General features: G+C 38.8%; 1 protein-coding gene across 1 annotated transcript in view; it reads right to left on the reverse strand.

Moving 5' to 3' along the window:
* EPHA3 (EPH receptor A3) overlaps window positions 1-15,853 on the reverse strand; it is a 215,294-nt gene that overhangs the window by 188,721 nt on the left and 10,720 nt on the right. Inside the window, exon 2 of the mRNA XM_065741938.1 lies at window positions 3,149-3,213. Coding sequence (XP_065598010.1) covers window positions 3,149-3,213 — 65 coding nt within the window. The remainder of the gene's footprint in view (window positions 1-3,148; window positions 3,214-15,853) is intronic.

A 15,853-nucleotide genomic window follows, 5' to 3' on the forward strand; every position in this document is an offset into this window, starting at 1 on the left:
TTCTTTCCTCTTTAATGAAACCTATAGAAATGGAGCTGGTATTTGACTGATTGGCATTATAAAAAGGTTGCCTAGGCAGGTGCTGAAGATGTTAGCAGAGGATACGGGCCTGTGGCTGCTGCCAATCACGTCAAGCATCAGCAAAGCCAACTATTATATTTTTAATTCAGTTGCCTTGCTATCTAGAGGGGATGGTGTTTAGTACTGAAGAGATTTTAATGAGCTTGACCAGATCAGTGTTCCTGACGCCAAGGCTGTGGCTGCGTGGGATGATTCAAGAGAGATCACATTCTTATGGGGTGATATTACTAACCATAGTCTAAAACTCTGCCGCCAGAGTGTTCTTATGTGGGACACAGAAATCGTTGAATACAAATGAGCTATAAATCTTAACATGAATATTCAGGAATTTCTGGAAAGCTATTATTATATATGCCCAAATCAAGTCAGACTTAAAAGAAAGAATAGCCATTGAATGTTGAAAATGCCAACCAACCAGTTTGGGCCATTTTGCCAGAAAACAATCAATATCACGTATAGATCAGAAAAAATGACTGGCCTTCTAACGGGTTTATTATACACCTCAGAAAAATTATTTTTTAAAATTTCCGTAAGTCACTCTCCTCAGTATACTGACATTGATGACATCAGATGAGAATGCTGCTGCACACTGGAGAAGAATTGGCACAGCACCAGTATTCTCATTTGTGAATCACAGACTCAAGTGTAGCTCTATTAGCTCTACCCTATAAATCACCACTATGCTATTAGCAATCTTTCAGTGTGATGTGACATCTTTATTATAATGTTTTTCCACTGAAGTTTAAGTTCATATTTTAGTTAGCTCAGAGGCAGATGCAGCCATATTTACCAGGTTTAATTAATTGACTATAAATAATGGGCCGTAAAAAAAAAAAAAGATCTTTCATATGACACTCAAGTTGTCACAGTTTAACAGAAATATTAGAATAGGATATTCAGTGGGATACATGCTGTGCTTTCATACTTTACATTGATGTTCAAATCAGCGGTCTTACAGTTTCACAGTACTTTGAAGAGTACGGCTTAGAGCCTTAGATTATTTACAAAAATGCTCACAGTACATGATCTACATTCATTTACTACTACGTGATTTTTAACGAGGAATTTCACTGCCTTCTAAGGACATCAGTAAAATTCCATTATTTAGTTTGGCTTCAATGTATGTGGACATTACAGTAAGTAGGAACAGCACGCACAGACGGACACGAACAAGTTGTGCTAGATTTACCTGACACAAACTTGCAGAGGCTATTAAAATTGTTTTGAGAGATCTAGAGGCTCTTTCAGATGGGGTAATGCAGCACATCTGTTTTTCTTATAGCCCTCAAGATACCTCATTCCCTACCAACTGTTTTAGGCATCCAAGGCAAGAGAGGCACAGCTGCAGGGAGCAGAGCAGTAGATCTGCACAGCTGCAAGGAGTTGAACAGAGCAGAAGAGTAAAGCAGAGGAGGGCAGGGCAGCTGAGTGAGAAACAAAAAAGGCTCAAAAAAAAAAAAAAGACAAAAAGGTTGATAAACTGTAGAGCTTAAAATTGCTAGAGTTCCCTCTTAGACATCCTGTTTATAAATGTTTCTTGTTGGGAAAAGTCAGCAGGAATAGCCACTAGAAAGAAACTTGAACCTTCCTCCCCTTGAGAATGGAACAATTTGTTCAGGGACACAGTGAGAGATCTATGTATAAACTCAGATAGTAAACCAAGACTTAATCCTTAAGTACTGCTAGACACCAGTATAATAATTAATATCAAGAAGGCACTATTTTAATTTTAAAAACTGAATCCCATAAGGCAGACATGCAGAAGTACTGTTATCACTAGTATCTGTAAAAGCGATACAAGCAAAGTAACAGCTTGCCCAAAGCCACATAAGAATCAAAAAGTGGACACTCACAGTCCTACAAAAAAGCAAATGAGCAAATATCTGCCAACACTGAGAATTTAAAAAGCAATTGGTTTGGAGAAACAATGTATTTGTAGCTAGAAACTCTCTGCTCTCATCATGACTAGAGACAACATTTCCCAAAGACTTAAAGTGTCACCACGTCCTGGCTGAAGTTTATTTGTAGGACAGGAGACAAAGGCAGAGAGACACGCAAAAGTTTCCAGGAGTCATAATTTAAAGACAGAGGACTGGAATAAGACTACCCCAAGAGGCAGGAACCAAAGCACCACCATGTGAGGGGCTGCACAAGTCACAAGTAGAAAGAGGAAGAGCTGCAGATCTTAAAGCACATTCCTTCAGAGAGGGCTTAAAAGCACAGGCTTTTATAAGGGCAAGGGAAGCTTCAGGCACCAGGGCTTCAGCCTACCAAGTGGGATTTTTGGTCAGAGGACAAAATGCAGCAACATGGGAGTCTCCTTCCATATCTGCACTATGTAATGTAGAAAGAAAGAATAACTGGTTTTCCCTATACATTGGAATGCATATATGTTCCACAGCAACAGTACATTGAGGAGTGACCAAATAACAGTGCCACCAGACAGCTATGCACTGATACGAAGCTGGCAAAAAATGGTGGTAAATGCTGTCTTCAAATGACGGCATTTAGCAAACATTAAAGCACAGACGATTTAAGACTGCACTTACCCAGACAGAACACATAGTTTCATTAAAATTTTGATACAAGGTAAACATGCTTTAAACATTTCTTTGATAACATTCTAACTAATAAATAACAATGCCTGAAAAATTCAGCACAGATTTTACTAAATGAATACTTATATTAGGTGCTTATTATTCAACCTTCCACCATTTCCATCTGATAAAATCACTGAAGTAATATCATGAAACAGTTCTCTGTTAGCAATATGCATTGCAATAGAAGAAGGAACAGTGCTTAAACACAGGACTTTTTTGTTGTTCGGTGCACCTTTTGCTGTCATTTTCTCCAATAAATTCTTCATGGTGATTATGTGCAGCGATATATGTTCTAGAGAAAAGGCTCCACAACTTTATGAACAATATATTTCAAGTTCAAAGCAGACTATTTTTGAAGCTCCTAAGAACCACAGCTACTGCATGGCATCCTCTGAAGAGGAAACAATGGTTAAATAGCACATTGGTCTGTAGCAGCACTTTTCCATTTCACAGTCTAGTGAACTCACCCCATGTGATGGGTAGGAGATCCAGCCCAGCTCCCCTTGAATTGTTTTTGAATCCAGCAGATTAACTACAAAAAGATAAAATGAAGAAGAATGAGTTTCGTTTGCCTCTATCCAGTTAACCTCGGTTACTTGTACTAAAATATGTGTTTATTTGAGGATCTTGTGAAGCAGTTGATTTGTTCAGGTGGCCTAGCAGATAGCTACAAAGGCGAAAAAGTCAGACAAATGAAAAGGATCGCCTTGTTTATCTTAAAACATGGTATGAACAGCAGACACAGGAACTTTTCAAAACAAAAAGAGACAAAAATAAACAATGGATCTTTGTCCAAATTAATTACAGCAGGGGGTGGGAACAGAGTGGTTCCATCAGCTGCGCAAACTACAGGGTTTGCTCCTTGGATGGCTAAAATTTGGGTTAACACATCTAAGTATGTAGGTGAGATCGCAACATTTTAATCACTATTTGATTGAAGCCCTGTATTTGGCACATATAATATTCTCAGAATAAAAGAATAAATAACGAATGCAGATTAAAGTCTTTATCTTCCTCTTCATTCTGATCTAATTTGTTCTCAAATTGTCTCGTAGAAGTGAACTGTTTTCTGAGTATCACGTATAACACCTTAAATGCAAAAGTGATTATTTACAATGTTTCAAGTTCAAACAAAGCTACTTAAGGAGTGCCACCAATTAATCTCCATTACCTTTATTATCATTATTATTTGATTTTATTAGATTTTAGCGGTCCAGCATAGACATTTTCCAGCCCATCTAATCACAGTGTTTTTAATCTGCTTTAAAATGTGACAAGTAAAAACAAACAAAATACATTGAAGCATATTCTTCTTTGCTGTTCACTTATTGATTCACAGGCACAAACATAAATTCCATTCCTTATCCTGGACCCAGTTTCCAAGTGCTTAATTACAGTTTCCTTGCTAACCATTTATTCATTTACATGAAGCAGAACAGGTGATACAAAGAAACATAAAGAATGATCTCTATATAAATACAAGCCAGTGAAGTATTTGTATAAAACATGACGTTTTTCATGATTGCACTGATCAGCACACCTTCAATATTTATTATCTGCAATTTGAACTCATTCTTCTCATTGTCGGTTTGGCTTTTTTTTTCTTTCAAAATGGAAATCACTGGCAATGAGAAAATAAATCCCACCATACGCGAGGGAATTTTAACACTTGAGCATAACAGTTCTGCTAGAGGTGGCCACTCTAACAGCCTCAGCAGCTTCAGCTCCTACTGACAACAACGACCCTTCTCCTGACAACCCCGAAGGGTTGTCACTGATCCCAGAACCAGATGGTCTGGGTATTGGTGCTAAAAGAAAATAAAAGAATAGGACTAGGAAAAGAAAAACGAGGGTGATTAACTACAAATCTGCTGAGCTGACCTATTTGTATCCTATATGTATTATTTTGGCATTTTTCTTCTACTGGTTGTTTAATTTTGGTTATTGCTTTAAAAAAATTATGCTTTTTTTTTTCCTATTATCGAGATGTGCAACAAAATATACGGTAAGAAAAAACAGCAGGTACACAGTATTGGAAATCAGTCCATGTCGTCAACAATCATAAACATATGCATTTGTCTATGTATGTGTAAGTAACGTGTATATTTTCAGTGTTATACTACTATAAGTGAGCTGCTCTCCCACCCAAGTGTAGAAAAAACATTTTCCCTGCAGTAATGCACTGCTTCAAAAGAAAAAATGCTATTTTGAATTTTTACCTATATCAGTAAGCAAAACATATTTACTAATCCTACAGAAATAACACAATCCAACGTCACATATTTCTTTACCTCTTATTTTTATCAATAATTAAATTCTCAATCATGTGCACAAAGAAGGAAATCAGTCCGTCTCTTGTTGAGTGCACAGGGCCCAAGGCAGACCCCTCTGAATCAGGGTTTGCATCTCTAGAAAGGAAATACTAATAAGAATTCAAAAGGAAAAAGTGCAGTTCTTGCTTTTGTGACTACAAATTCCCACAGATTATGGATCTCCTGGGACAAGACGCTGTGCATCTGAAATACATGGTGGTGAAGGAAGTATGACTTCTGAGGTAAATTACTTGGCAGTAAGTTGCTCAGGCAACTCACTCAGGAGTAAACTTAAGTAATATATTTATTCGTTAAGAATGAGCTTCTTGAAAACATGATTGCAGCCACTCTGGAATTTATGAATTCTGTCCAAATTCATCATTCTCATCTGGAAAACTACAGAGGGAATCAAGCTGCAACCTGCTGGTATTTTTCCTCTCCAGATTTACCAAGCGGCCTAGCAGAGAAAGCATGCCCTCGAGGTGTTGATCAGCGCTCAGCATCACTGCCCTCATCTCCCTGTGCCCTGCAATGTCAAATCCCTGCTGCCTGCTGCTCTCTGAGGTTCAGCACGTTGCCAAGTACTCCTGCATGAAGTACTCACAGGCAGCAGAATAAGAACATGGGGGCCATTCACAAAAGAGCTGTGTTGGTCTAATGCCAATAGGTAGCTAAACTCCAGCATGGGCCCCACAACAGCTGGATGCCCCATGGGGCCAGAGAGCATGCCTTACCATTCCTCTAACAGGTGAAGCTTATAGAGCAAGGGAAGTAGACCTGTGACAAGCACCCATGCCAGCACACTTCCAGTTAAGATACACCAGAAAACGAAGTTCAAGCTGTTTCTCATCACAATTAAGGGTAAGAATTTTAACTAGTCTTGTTTTCTAGCAAAGAAAATGAATCAGTAAGAGACTCCCTCAGTTCTACATCCTGTTGTACCTGGGATCTGAGCTTTGAGAGCAAGAACAATTTTTCACAGTCTCCCCTCCATTCCACTTATCTTATTTCAATTAGCACAATGCAAACTATATGTACATGTTCATATATACTTCACTACATTTTAGAAATACTTGAGTCAGAGGCTTTCACACTGACCACAATGGGCTTGTGGTTCAGATGTGAGTCAAAGAATCCAAGTAGATACCTAAAAAGGGTGGTATGAATATTCCCTTTAGTGACAAAAATCAAAGCAGAGCTATGCTCCAGACCAGACGAGCTGATTTTATAAATAAGTACTTCTGTGCTAAATATACTCATCTGCTTTCATACTGCAATCTTCAATTTCCTCCACCATTTTTATTTGTATGAGAATGAACAAAGCTTGCCATGTCAAGTAATTATTTAGTATCTAGCAGAATAAAACAATTTTATGCACAATCACTTATCTAGACACACGGTCTTCAGTGATTAAAAAGACTGCTATTTCCAGTTCTTTTGGGAGATTCATTTGTTTATTTATTTACTTTGGGACATGTCAAAAAATAAAAGAAAGAAAAAAAGAGTCAGTGAAAGAAGGCCTCATTATACTGACCCTCTAGATATCTGTCACTCCCTGCTATCTTTATAATTTTTCTCATAAGAATCATATTATATGCAAGCAGAAACACACAGCAGGCTGCCTGAGTGCTCAAATTCTTTAAAATCCAACTGAAATTCATAAATATGATACTTTTTCTTCTATTGAAAATCTGGAAAAAATATATTCTACCAGGAGTGTGAAATATATTATTTTTTCAAGAAGTTACATGAAAAAAAAAAATGTCCCTTCCCCTCTCCTCACCACAAAAAAAGTGTTTCTGTGATACTGTCTTCCAACGATTTCAGGAGAGAGCTGAACAGTTTGATAACAATTAGTTCAGACCTTACAGGGTGCAGTGATCATGGTCCATAAGGAAAATGATAGGGAATGGTAAAGCATTACCTTTTGTCATTGTGTGTCCTTAAAATGGCCTATCATTCTAGCAATTGAAGGAGAAAATAACATTACCCTGCACTGAGACTGAAGAACTAAAGAAGGATGGAGTGGAAAAAAAAGTACAATTTAACAAAAGCAACTGATTCATGTAGTGATTACTCATTTCAATGTGTTTCAACTCTGTAATAAAAAGCAATATTTGATTCACAAAACCAACCTGACCAATTCACAAAGTGTAACACAGAACGATGTTAAATCACATCAACATCAGTGGGCATTTACCAGCATGATCCTAACAGATGTTTTCCATACACAATTAAAGTTAAATGAAAGCTGATATTTATCATTGGTAATAGCCACGTCTTTACCAGACAATAAAAGACACGACCAGAGAGAAGAGAGTTCTGGCCTCCCTCTCCCTTAGCACTCTCTGCATGATGCGTACCTCTAGCATGATGTGAATCGCAGGACTTAGGAAATGGACAAAAAAAAAACACCAAAAACGATCAGTGCCTGGGTGCTACCCGTCAGCATGGCTCCCAAGATCAGTACTAGATGCTTCCCTGCAGCCCAGTTCCCATAACGCACGCTGCAGCTGCTACTGCTAAGCAGCAGTGTACCGGCAAAACGCCTATTGAGAACATGTGCTCTCCCTTTCCTGTCTGACTCTTCTGGCCCTGAGAGCTCACAGCTTCACCAGAAAGCATTTTTACTTCCCTCAACATGCTTTTGTGCCAAGAAGGCTGCCTTCCTTCCCGCAGCTGGAGCAGACACTTGGATGTGAGATGCGGAGTTCACTCACTCCCTTCTTCGTGGCACCGTGAAGAAGATGAATGAGGGCTGGAGTGGAATCTGACGTGCAGGCCTACTCACACTATCAGGAATTGCTTCCACTCTGAGAGTGATGGCAGAGGGCCTGACTCCAGGCTCACTAACAGCAGGCTTTATCAGGAGCCATGTCAGCAGAAGAAAAAGAACCATAAAACTAACAAGATACCTGTATGCGGTTGGAAGGCAGCAGCTCTTCCAGAAATGTGTGGAATACTGGCTGCTACAATGATATGAGCATAGCATAAATACAATCCTCAATAAAAAATGAGTGAATAGATGCTGTGCCAGGTAGAACCACCCTGAGATAATCCTGACTACCTGAGAAGTGAGGAAAACCTGCTAAGAGACAGCTTGCAACAGCTAAGAAATTATCTACAATAACTTTACCACAGCAATGCATTTATGTATTTCCAAATCATATTCTATAAAAGGAAAATGCAGAATAGCAGCCAATGAGGTAAAATATGTGCAATTTTTTTTCCAACTAAATAACATTTCCAATTGAAAGTAAAAAGAAAGAAAGAAACAAGGGGGGGGGGGGGGGGCTATTTTGTTTTTCCTTTTTGGCCTCAAACTGTCAAGTTTATAAATATACTAGTAATTTAAAAACATGCTAAGAAATGGGAAAATTTATCATTTCTATGCAACCAAAAAAAAAAATGGTGAATGCCCATAATTGAAATGTGTCATGTAATTCTGAGCAGCAAAGAAAACACTTTGCGGCAGGAAGTTAGCCTGATCTTGGTTTTGGGGTGGGACAGAGTGGAGTCAGGACAAACACAGATACTGTTTTAGAAGGGTGGCCTAGTTCTGTCATAAGTTGCACCTGGATTTTGATGCATCCATAAGCTGAGTTCTAACAGTCTTTCCTTCCTCCACTAGTGGGGAAAGAAAAATACAAAGGGCTACAGAAGATCCATTTTATACCTCTGGCTTATTCTGAGACTAAAAGCAACACCTACGGACAGTCTGGGCTCTGGTTATCCAACATCACACTGTGATGCACTCACCATAATTACAAACTAGGATCACGCTAATCTAAAATCTGCTGAAATATACTCAAGCCTTTGGGAAGGAACAGAAAAATAAATAAAATCTGCTGATTAGAAATCTCCCCACAAAGCAATGCCAGTGAACTCAGTACTCGTCAAATCATGTTCACCAATGAAGCCTGCTTCCAAGAAGCAGATTTGGGACGTGATTTTCGCCTTGTTCATTAATAAAAAATCAAGTCTCCTGTAATTTTATGGTCTTAAAGTGTTGCAGTGAAGATTTAATTATTGTTGCAAATGCTCAGAAGGAAATGACCTTAGCATGCTAAGTGCTCACATTTAAGCTCTGCCTTTATAGCTTAGTCTCCCCCAAGCCTGGGGCACTCTAGGAAGCAAAGTAGCACTAAGCAACATAAAATAAATCTCCTAAAAGCAGGCAGTAGAAAATACTTTGTAACACACATCTAATTTAAGTGCCAACTTGTCCATTCACCTGGTCATCCTCTTCCATGTGTGAGATTTCTCAGCCAGATTGCTGCTGCAACACAAAGCCAGACTTACAGCCCTGAGAGAGACACAGCGCTGTGAGGTCTGCACTTTCAACCTTTCTTGCCCATGCCATTATACTGTACAATCAAGTATGATTTTGTGCAGAACATTCCAAATTTGGCAACTGTCATGTTCAATCTGTGGTTAAATTGCTGAGTGAAGAACTCCACCAGGGTGGGGGCAAGAGATGAACAAACAAGGGAAAACCAAAATTAAGTTAAAAAACAGTTGCTCTAAAACTGAACGCAGGAGTCTTCACTAAAGAGGCTTGGGCTGCCCAGTACCCTATTCTTTTCATTTTAATGTTTTGTAAATAATTTACAAATTATTTCCACAATTAAAAGATTGTTACAAATTTCAAAATAAAAAATAAAAAATAAAATAAATAAAATAAATAAAATAAAATAACAGAAAGTTAGCAATATGTGCTGAGTTACTCTATATTAATTATTGCAGCAGCAAAACATAAAAGCTTCCTAAGCTAACTTGGATAAGTTCTATTTTTCAGCAGTGGTCCTCTGCCTTGCAAGTGGAAGAGTGCCATGTTCCTCCCAGATCTTACTCTCTTCATCACACGCTCCCAAAAAGTAGCTGAAGCCAGATTTAGGTGCCTCGGTTTTTCCTACAGCTGAACACTGAAGCAGCCAGAAGGGGAAGTTTGTTGCAAGCTTCTCTCAAAAGGCTGCCACAAAAAAGAGGGAAGACAGCACAGCACTGAGCAATGCAGGAATGCCTATAAATAAAAGCACAGACTGTAAAGGAAAGCAGGAAAGATTTCAGAAAGCAAGCTGGCAGAAGTACACTGTTCCTTAGCAGACAAAACTGGAACTAATTGCAAAGTAGAGTAGAAAACTACTGAGCATTTTGCTGCTGGAAATCTTGGGAGTGTTCACATGATATCAAAAGCCCCCTGTCCGTTCTGCCATGAAGGCTACTCAGGCAATAGCTAAGGTTGTGCAGCAGAGGTGAGCTCTGATCTTACCCCATATAAAGTCTACAGGTGTGCAAACACACTCAGACCTACTAACATGGCACCTCACCGATGTTATTCCGGCTGCTGTGAAAACAGATCTGGGCAGTTTGCCCACAAGAGGTGAATTTTAGCAGGAGCGAGGAGACAAATCTGTACACTGCTTTTTCTAAGGGTACCTGTCTGCATTATGTTGACAACTGCCTGGTTTGTAGAAGAACTTCTCAAGGACGAACACAGACAAAATAGACTTTCCCTCTTTTTTATTACTTTGAAACATGAGAGTTCTCTTGATATTGTTATAGTGGTGTAAAGCTCAATTTCCAAGTATGCAAAAACATATGACTGGTGGGCTGGAATGCAATGTTTATCAAAAGGATCTAATAAGATTTCAGTTTTATTAGGCTATTTCCTGTAAGCTGATACACGCCAGTTCTTTTCATTAAGACAAGGATATCAAAATTAAAAATGGATTAACCTAATGGGTTCCAAATTACTGTGTTGCTTTCACTTCTTTGCGTTCAGTTTTTTAAACCAATTCCAACTGGTCTTTTTCCAACATCTCCTACAAGAGGCATAAACCATTTAAGACATCTGAGTTACTGTTCAGCTGAACTCATGCTGAAGTCCAAATCCTCTGAATCTCATTCTAGCCTATTATTATGGTGTTAAATCTGAGTGAAGCATGGTGTTAAACACCTAAAAGCAAGATGCGGGTCACTGTGTTAAAAATGAATTTAAACAGCAAACCCCAAGTTCAACTTTCTTAGGAAAAAAAAATAATAATAAAGTACTGGTGAGGTTCAAATACATACACAAGCAATTCTCAAAAGGGCCGAAGCATATTGCACAAGTTCTCCCTTTGGAAAAAAAATATACATAGGTATCTATTCAGTATTCACTAGTCCTCTGGGGATCTGATGGAGTTCGAGTTCCACTGGAGTTTCACAAGGAACCCTGCTTGAGAAAGCTCCTAACAGTTTAAAGGAAAAAAATATACACATGTAGCAACACAGCGTCCACTCCACAGGTGAAGTGAGAATCTCAAGAACTATTTAAACAAGTTCCACTTCTGGAAGTTTAGACACCAAGAAGTGTCACAGAAAAGAGATCTGACCACATGTAGCACCAAGGACTAAAAGTTTCTAAGTTCCCACAAATTTGACTGCAGTTCAAGCACACTGAATGACCTACATATATATATATATATATATATATATATATATATATATATATATATATAATAGCAGATAATCAATAGTTCTTCAACAAAGACATTTTTGAGATAGAGACCAGAGCACAAGTCTGATGAATGACCATTTATTTTGTTAAAACAGCTGTGATACCCACAGAGCGAATCAGCTGGCTGCATGCCATATCATAGGGGGGAAAAACTGCTTTTATGAAATTACTCATAGGATACAGGAAAAAAAAGAATAAAAAACTTTTAAACTAATAAAGTTTTGTTGTTGCTCAGAACAGAAATAAAGACTTCTTTAAAAGTTTCTGAAAGTCCTGAAATATGACATTCAGAAAGCCACCTACTCTTGTGCGCCTTGATGGAGTTTTGTCAATCTTTTCTTCTCTACTTACATGAATCAAGGGTGCCAGTTCACGTGAGCCAAGAAACGCTCGAGTCCTTACACAGCCACTCCACAGATAAAATAAACCCACAGAACAAATGACTAAACATCCTGGTACAAACTGGGGGAGTAAAATGCCAATAGCCTACAAAATCTCAAGTGTCACGTTGAGAAAATCAAGATGCTAAAACCAGTTTTATTTTCCAATACAGTGATGTCACCAACATGATATTTTCATTGTTTGCCAGGTTAACAGAATTTATGGAGGTAATTAATGCAGAACATGTGTGCTGAGCTATCCATATGAAAAATGGAATTGCCCCTGAATTCATTTGCTGTCTTTGCAACCAAAACCCCGCTAATGTTTTTGTTCACTATTTCCATATGTGAGAAATACAAATATTTATAACAAAGGTAAATGCTTAAATGATTGCCCTATTCCAGTCTATCCATAAGCCAGTTTTTTCAGACCTCTGTCTTCTGCTTATTCTTCTACTCGATTACCTTCCCACAAAGGGCTCAGGTTTCCGTTAAGTTGCACAAATTGAGCATGTAACTATCTTCTCCAGAACTGTTAACCAAGGAAAGCATGGACAACTCCTACCTCACTTTCTTGAACACCCTCTATCCAGATTTAATACAGCTTTTAGGATCAACATAACCAACTGTGTTAAAGGCACTGCCATTAAACATGTAGTTCTGCACTTCTCCTCTGGGCATCCATGGGACTGAAGCATCTTGCTTCTCCTGGAAGACATGATTTGGTAAGGAGGAATGGACACGTCCTCAAAGCCAGTTGGAAAGGAAAAGACAATGTTTTCTTCCTTTGATTCCTCATCACGGATGGTTGATTTAAGAGAGGGAAAGGAGAGAAGAAAAACAACGGACACGTGAGAAGGGCTGTGGGAACAAAGGAGATCAACTAGGTTTCCCCACAGTTGGGTTACCTCCAGACAATTTGGATGAGCATGTGACATATGAAACCCCCTTCTCCAGTTAAATGACTTCAAGTCATTGCTAGGACACTTGTTCTCCGAGGCAAAGCATGTCTGACAGAAATGTTTTTGCAAGACAAGGCCCTAACATTCTCAGGACCTGTTTCAATATGTCACTGTGTGTCACGAACAGTAAGAATGGATATAAAGGAATTGTACATTTTCCTTTAAATTAAAATCTAAAAAAAAAAAAAAAAAAAGGAAAGCACTGTTACAGAAAGAGTAAATGGAATGGTAAAAATGCCTCTAACCCTTCTAAACTGCAGTCTGTTGAAATTCACCACTGGTAAATCATAGTGGTGAAGCTTACTAATGTAAACAATGCTTAGACTTTCAGGGCGGCAAGGAATGTCTTAATTTGTGCTTTGTTCAGTGTTCAGATCATTGTCAGCACTGAATTCTGGGTGTCTAACGGTACCAAAGATTTGAGAGAAAGGTTGAATGCTGGTCTGATTCCCCCTCAAAGTTTCACTTCATTTCTACTGACTTCTTTCTACCTGAGCTTTTTTCTCCACTCCAAAAGAGATCTCTCACCATCCTAAAAAAAATAAAGCCCCATCCTAAAAATAAATAAATAAATAAATAAATAAAGCAACCAAACCAAAAACTCTGCCTGCTTTCTAGCTCCTCAACAATTAAATCAAGGGACACAGTATCACTCCTTACTATTTGTCAGCGCAGAGATTGTGGGAAGCCTACCGCGAACCAAAAGGCCATTTGTCGGTTTCGTTATTTAAACTCTTTGTGCTCGACTTTCTAGAGAATCCTCCTTCCTGAGGCACAATTTTAAAAGTTAAAACAAATGAAATAAACTTGTATGTGTGGAATATGTGCTTTAGGAGTTTGGATTTTTGTTGGTTTTTGTTTGTTTTTTTTTTTAATATCGTTAAAAAGCGAACAAACGGTAAAAGAACCAATGCAACTCAAACATCTCCTTTCAAATACAGATATAAAAGTCACAAGAAACCAGCTGGCAAAAAAAAGAAATCACCGTTCCTGCAGCATATGACACTAAACCGCCCTGACTGAATCTTACCATTCACCCTATTGTTCAATTAATTGCTAGCAAGTTTCGACCACTGTTCCTTCGGTCTGCTATTATTCTTCCATCAATATTTCTCCAGCAGATTAATGGGATTTCCCTCCATATTTTGCCTGGAACAGCAGGACACAGCGGTTTATGAAAAAAAAAAAGGAGCGTGGTGCTAAAGTTTCTGCTTACAGTGTGCCTAGTTTAAGAACGTCTCTGCACATTTAGGACTGTACGCACCGGTGGTTCATTCATCCCAACCGTCACTCACATGGGCTGGGACCCTTTTGTCACTGTGCTAAGATTTCTTTCACACAGGATTACCTCTATTCCTATATCTTTATTTCCTCCATTCATTCGTTGCAGAAACTTCAAAGGAATCTTCAGTCTGACTGAATCTTCAATTGACTGAATTTCAATTTTACATCAGTTTTACACTGCAAAATAAGTACTTGTGCTAGGATTTGTCAAGCACCTAAAAACTAAGCAGCATGAGACTGACAGTGGGGAATACGATCCTAACCCAGCAAATTACTGCCCCGTTCTGTTTCCAGAACTACACCGCAGGGAGTTCACATCTCATCTTTTGAATTAAACTGAACTAAACTGTTGAGTTTTGTTCCTTATTTAGAAAAATTTAAATATATATAAAAAAGCTACAGCTCTAAGTTTATGGAAATAAGAAGGGCTACGTCACTCAAATGAATGCTTAGCAAAACAGAGGACTTAGCAGCAGTCGTGCATTTGTACACAAAACTTACTGTGTTAGCTCTTACTGTGAGATTTTTCTCCCACAAACAGATTTTCAATAATGCTTCAACAGATCAAGCTCCTTTTCATAAAAAAGACAATGTTTAAAGTAAGAGAAAAAAACCTCTACATTTCACTGCAGGAAAGCAGCTCTCGGGATGCTGAAATTATGTGTTAGGAAGGCGATGGGCTTAAGAGATCCCTCTGCCCCACGTCTGCAGGTTTATCTAACACGTCTGCAGAAGTCCTGTTCATTTTGCACCTTAGGGCAGCAACAGGACCTGTCTGTGTATCACTACCAACCACCTCCACTGAGAATACCTTTGAACCTTAACCAAAAACAAGGACATGATTATATCTCCTCTCACTGGCAGCATCAAATTAATGAATGAATTAATTAGATGAGATAAACCCAACAGGAGCCACAAAGCAGGGGCACCTCCTTGAGTTTCAGGTATCCTGTGGAGCTAATGCAGGCTCTGCACAGAAAGCGACAAACCGTACGGCTGGATTCGGTAACAGCTCTGTAGTGACCCTCACTGGTGATAAAATCCAGAGCTCTGAAAGCAGGAAAACGAACACCTGCATCTGTATGTCCAAACTTTCATCAAGCAAGGATTACAAGAACAAGAGCCGTTACGTACGTTCCTAGAGGAAAACTTACAAGCTCTGAAACAGAATCAGAAGTGAGTACACTAATAGCAATTTACCTAAGTCCTGCAAGTAATAAACGATTCAATAAAACTAACCTGCCGTTTCCCCACACGGTAGGGAAAAACTTCAGTCACAACGCACACCTGATTTGCAAAGATTTCTTGCAGGCAACTTTGTGTGCCTGTTGTCTGGGTAATGCCCCCAAAGCCTCATTTTCTACAGAGGAAAGCGCAGAAAAGAGAGCCGTAACAAGTATGTGTCATTTGACTGGTTCGTTGGGCAGCAAATAGGTCGCATCCAAATTAACTGCAATAAGAATTAATTGCTGTGTCCAATTGAACATCTCTGTGCTTCAGACATCTGCTTTCAGTTTGTCATGGAGAACGAGGCCGTTTTCCTTTTTAGTACACTGCACTGACATCAGCCGTAAGACAAGTTTCAATGGTAGAAAATAAATTATTTCATTTGTGAGCGCCTGCTATCAGAAACACTGACAGTGAATGAGGGATTTGTCCAACTTCCTTCTCCTGTTGCACAGCTTTTAAAATCATCACGGTGCAAATTTTAAGGCAGGATCACTATTTTCCC

Source organism: Cyrtonyx montezumae, unplaced genomic scaffold (genome assembly GCF_038088225.1).
Source record: "Cyrtonyx montezumae isolate F1298 unplaced genomic scaffold, pur_monq_1.0 scaffold_3, whole genome shotgun sequence".
Taxonomy (NCBI): Eukaryota; Metazoa; Chordata; class Aves; order Galliformes; family Odontophoridae; genus Cyrtonyx; species Cyrtonyx montezumae.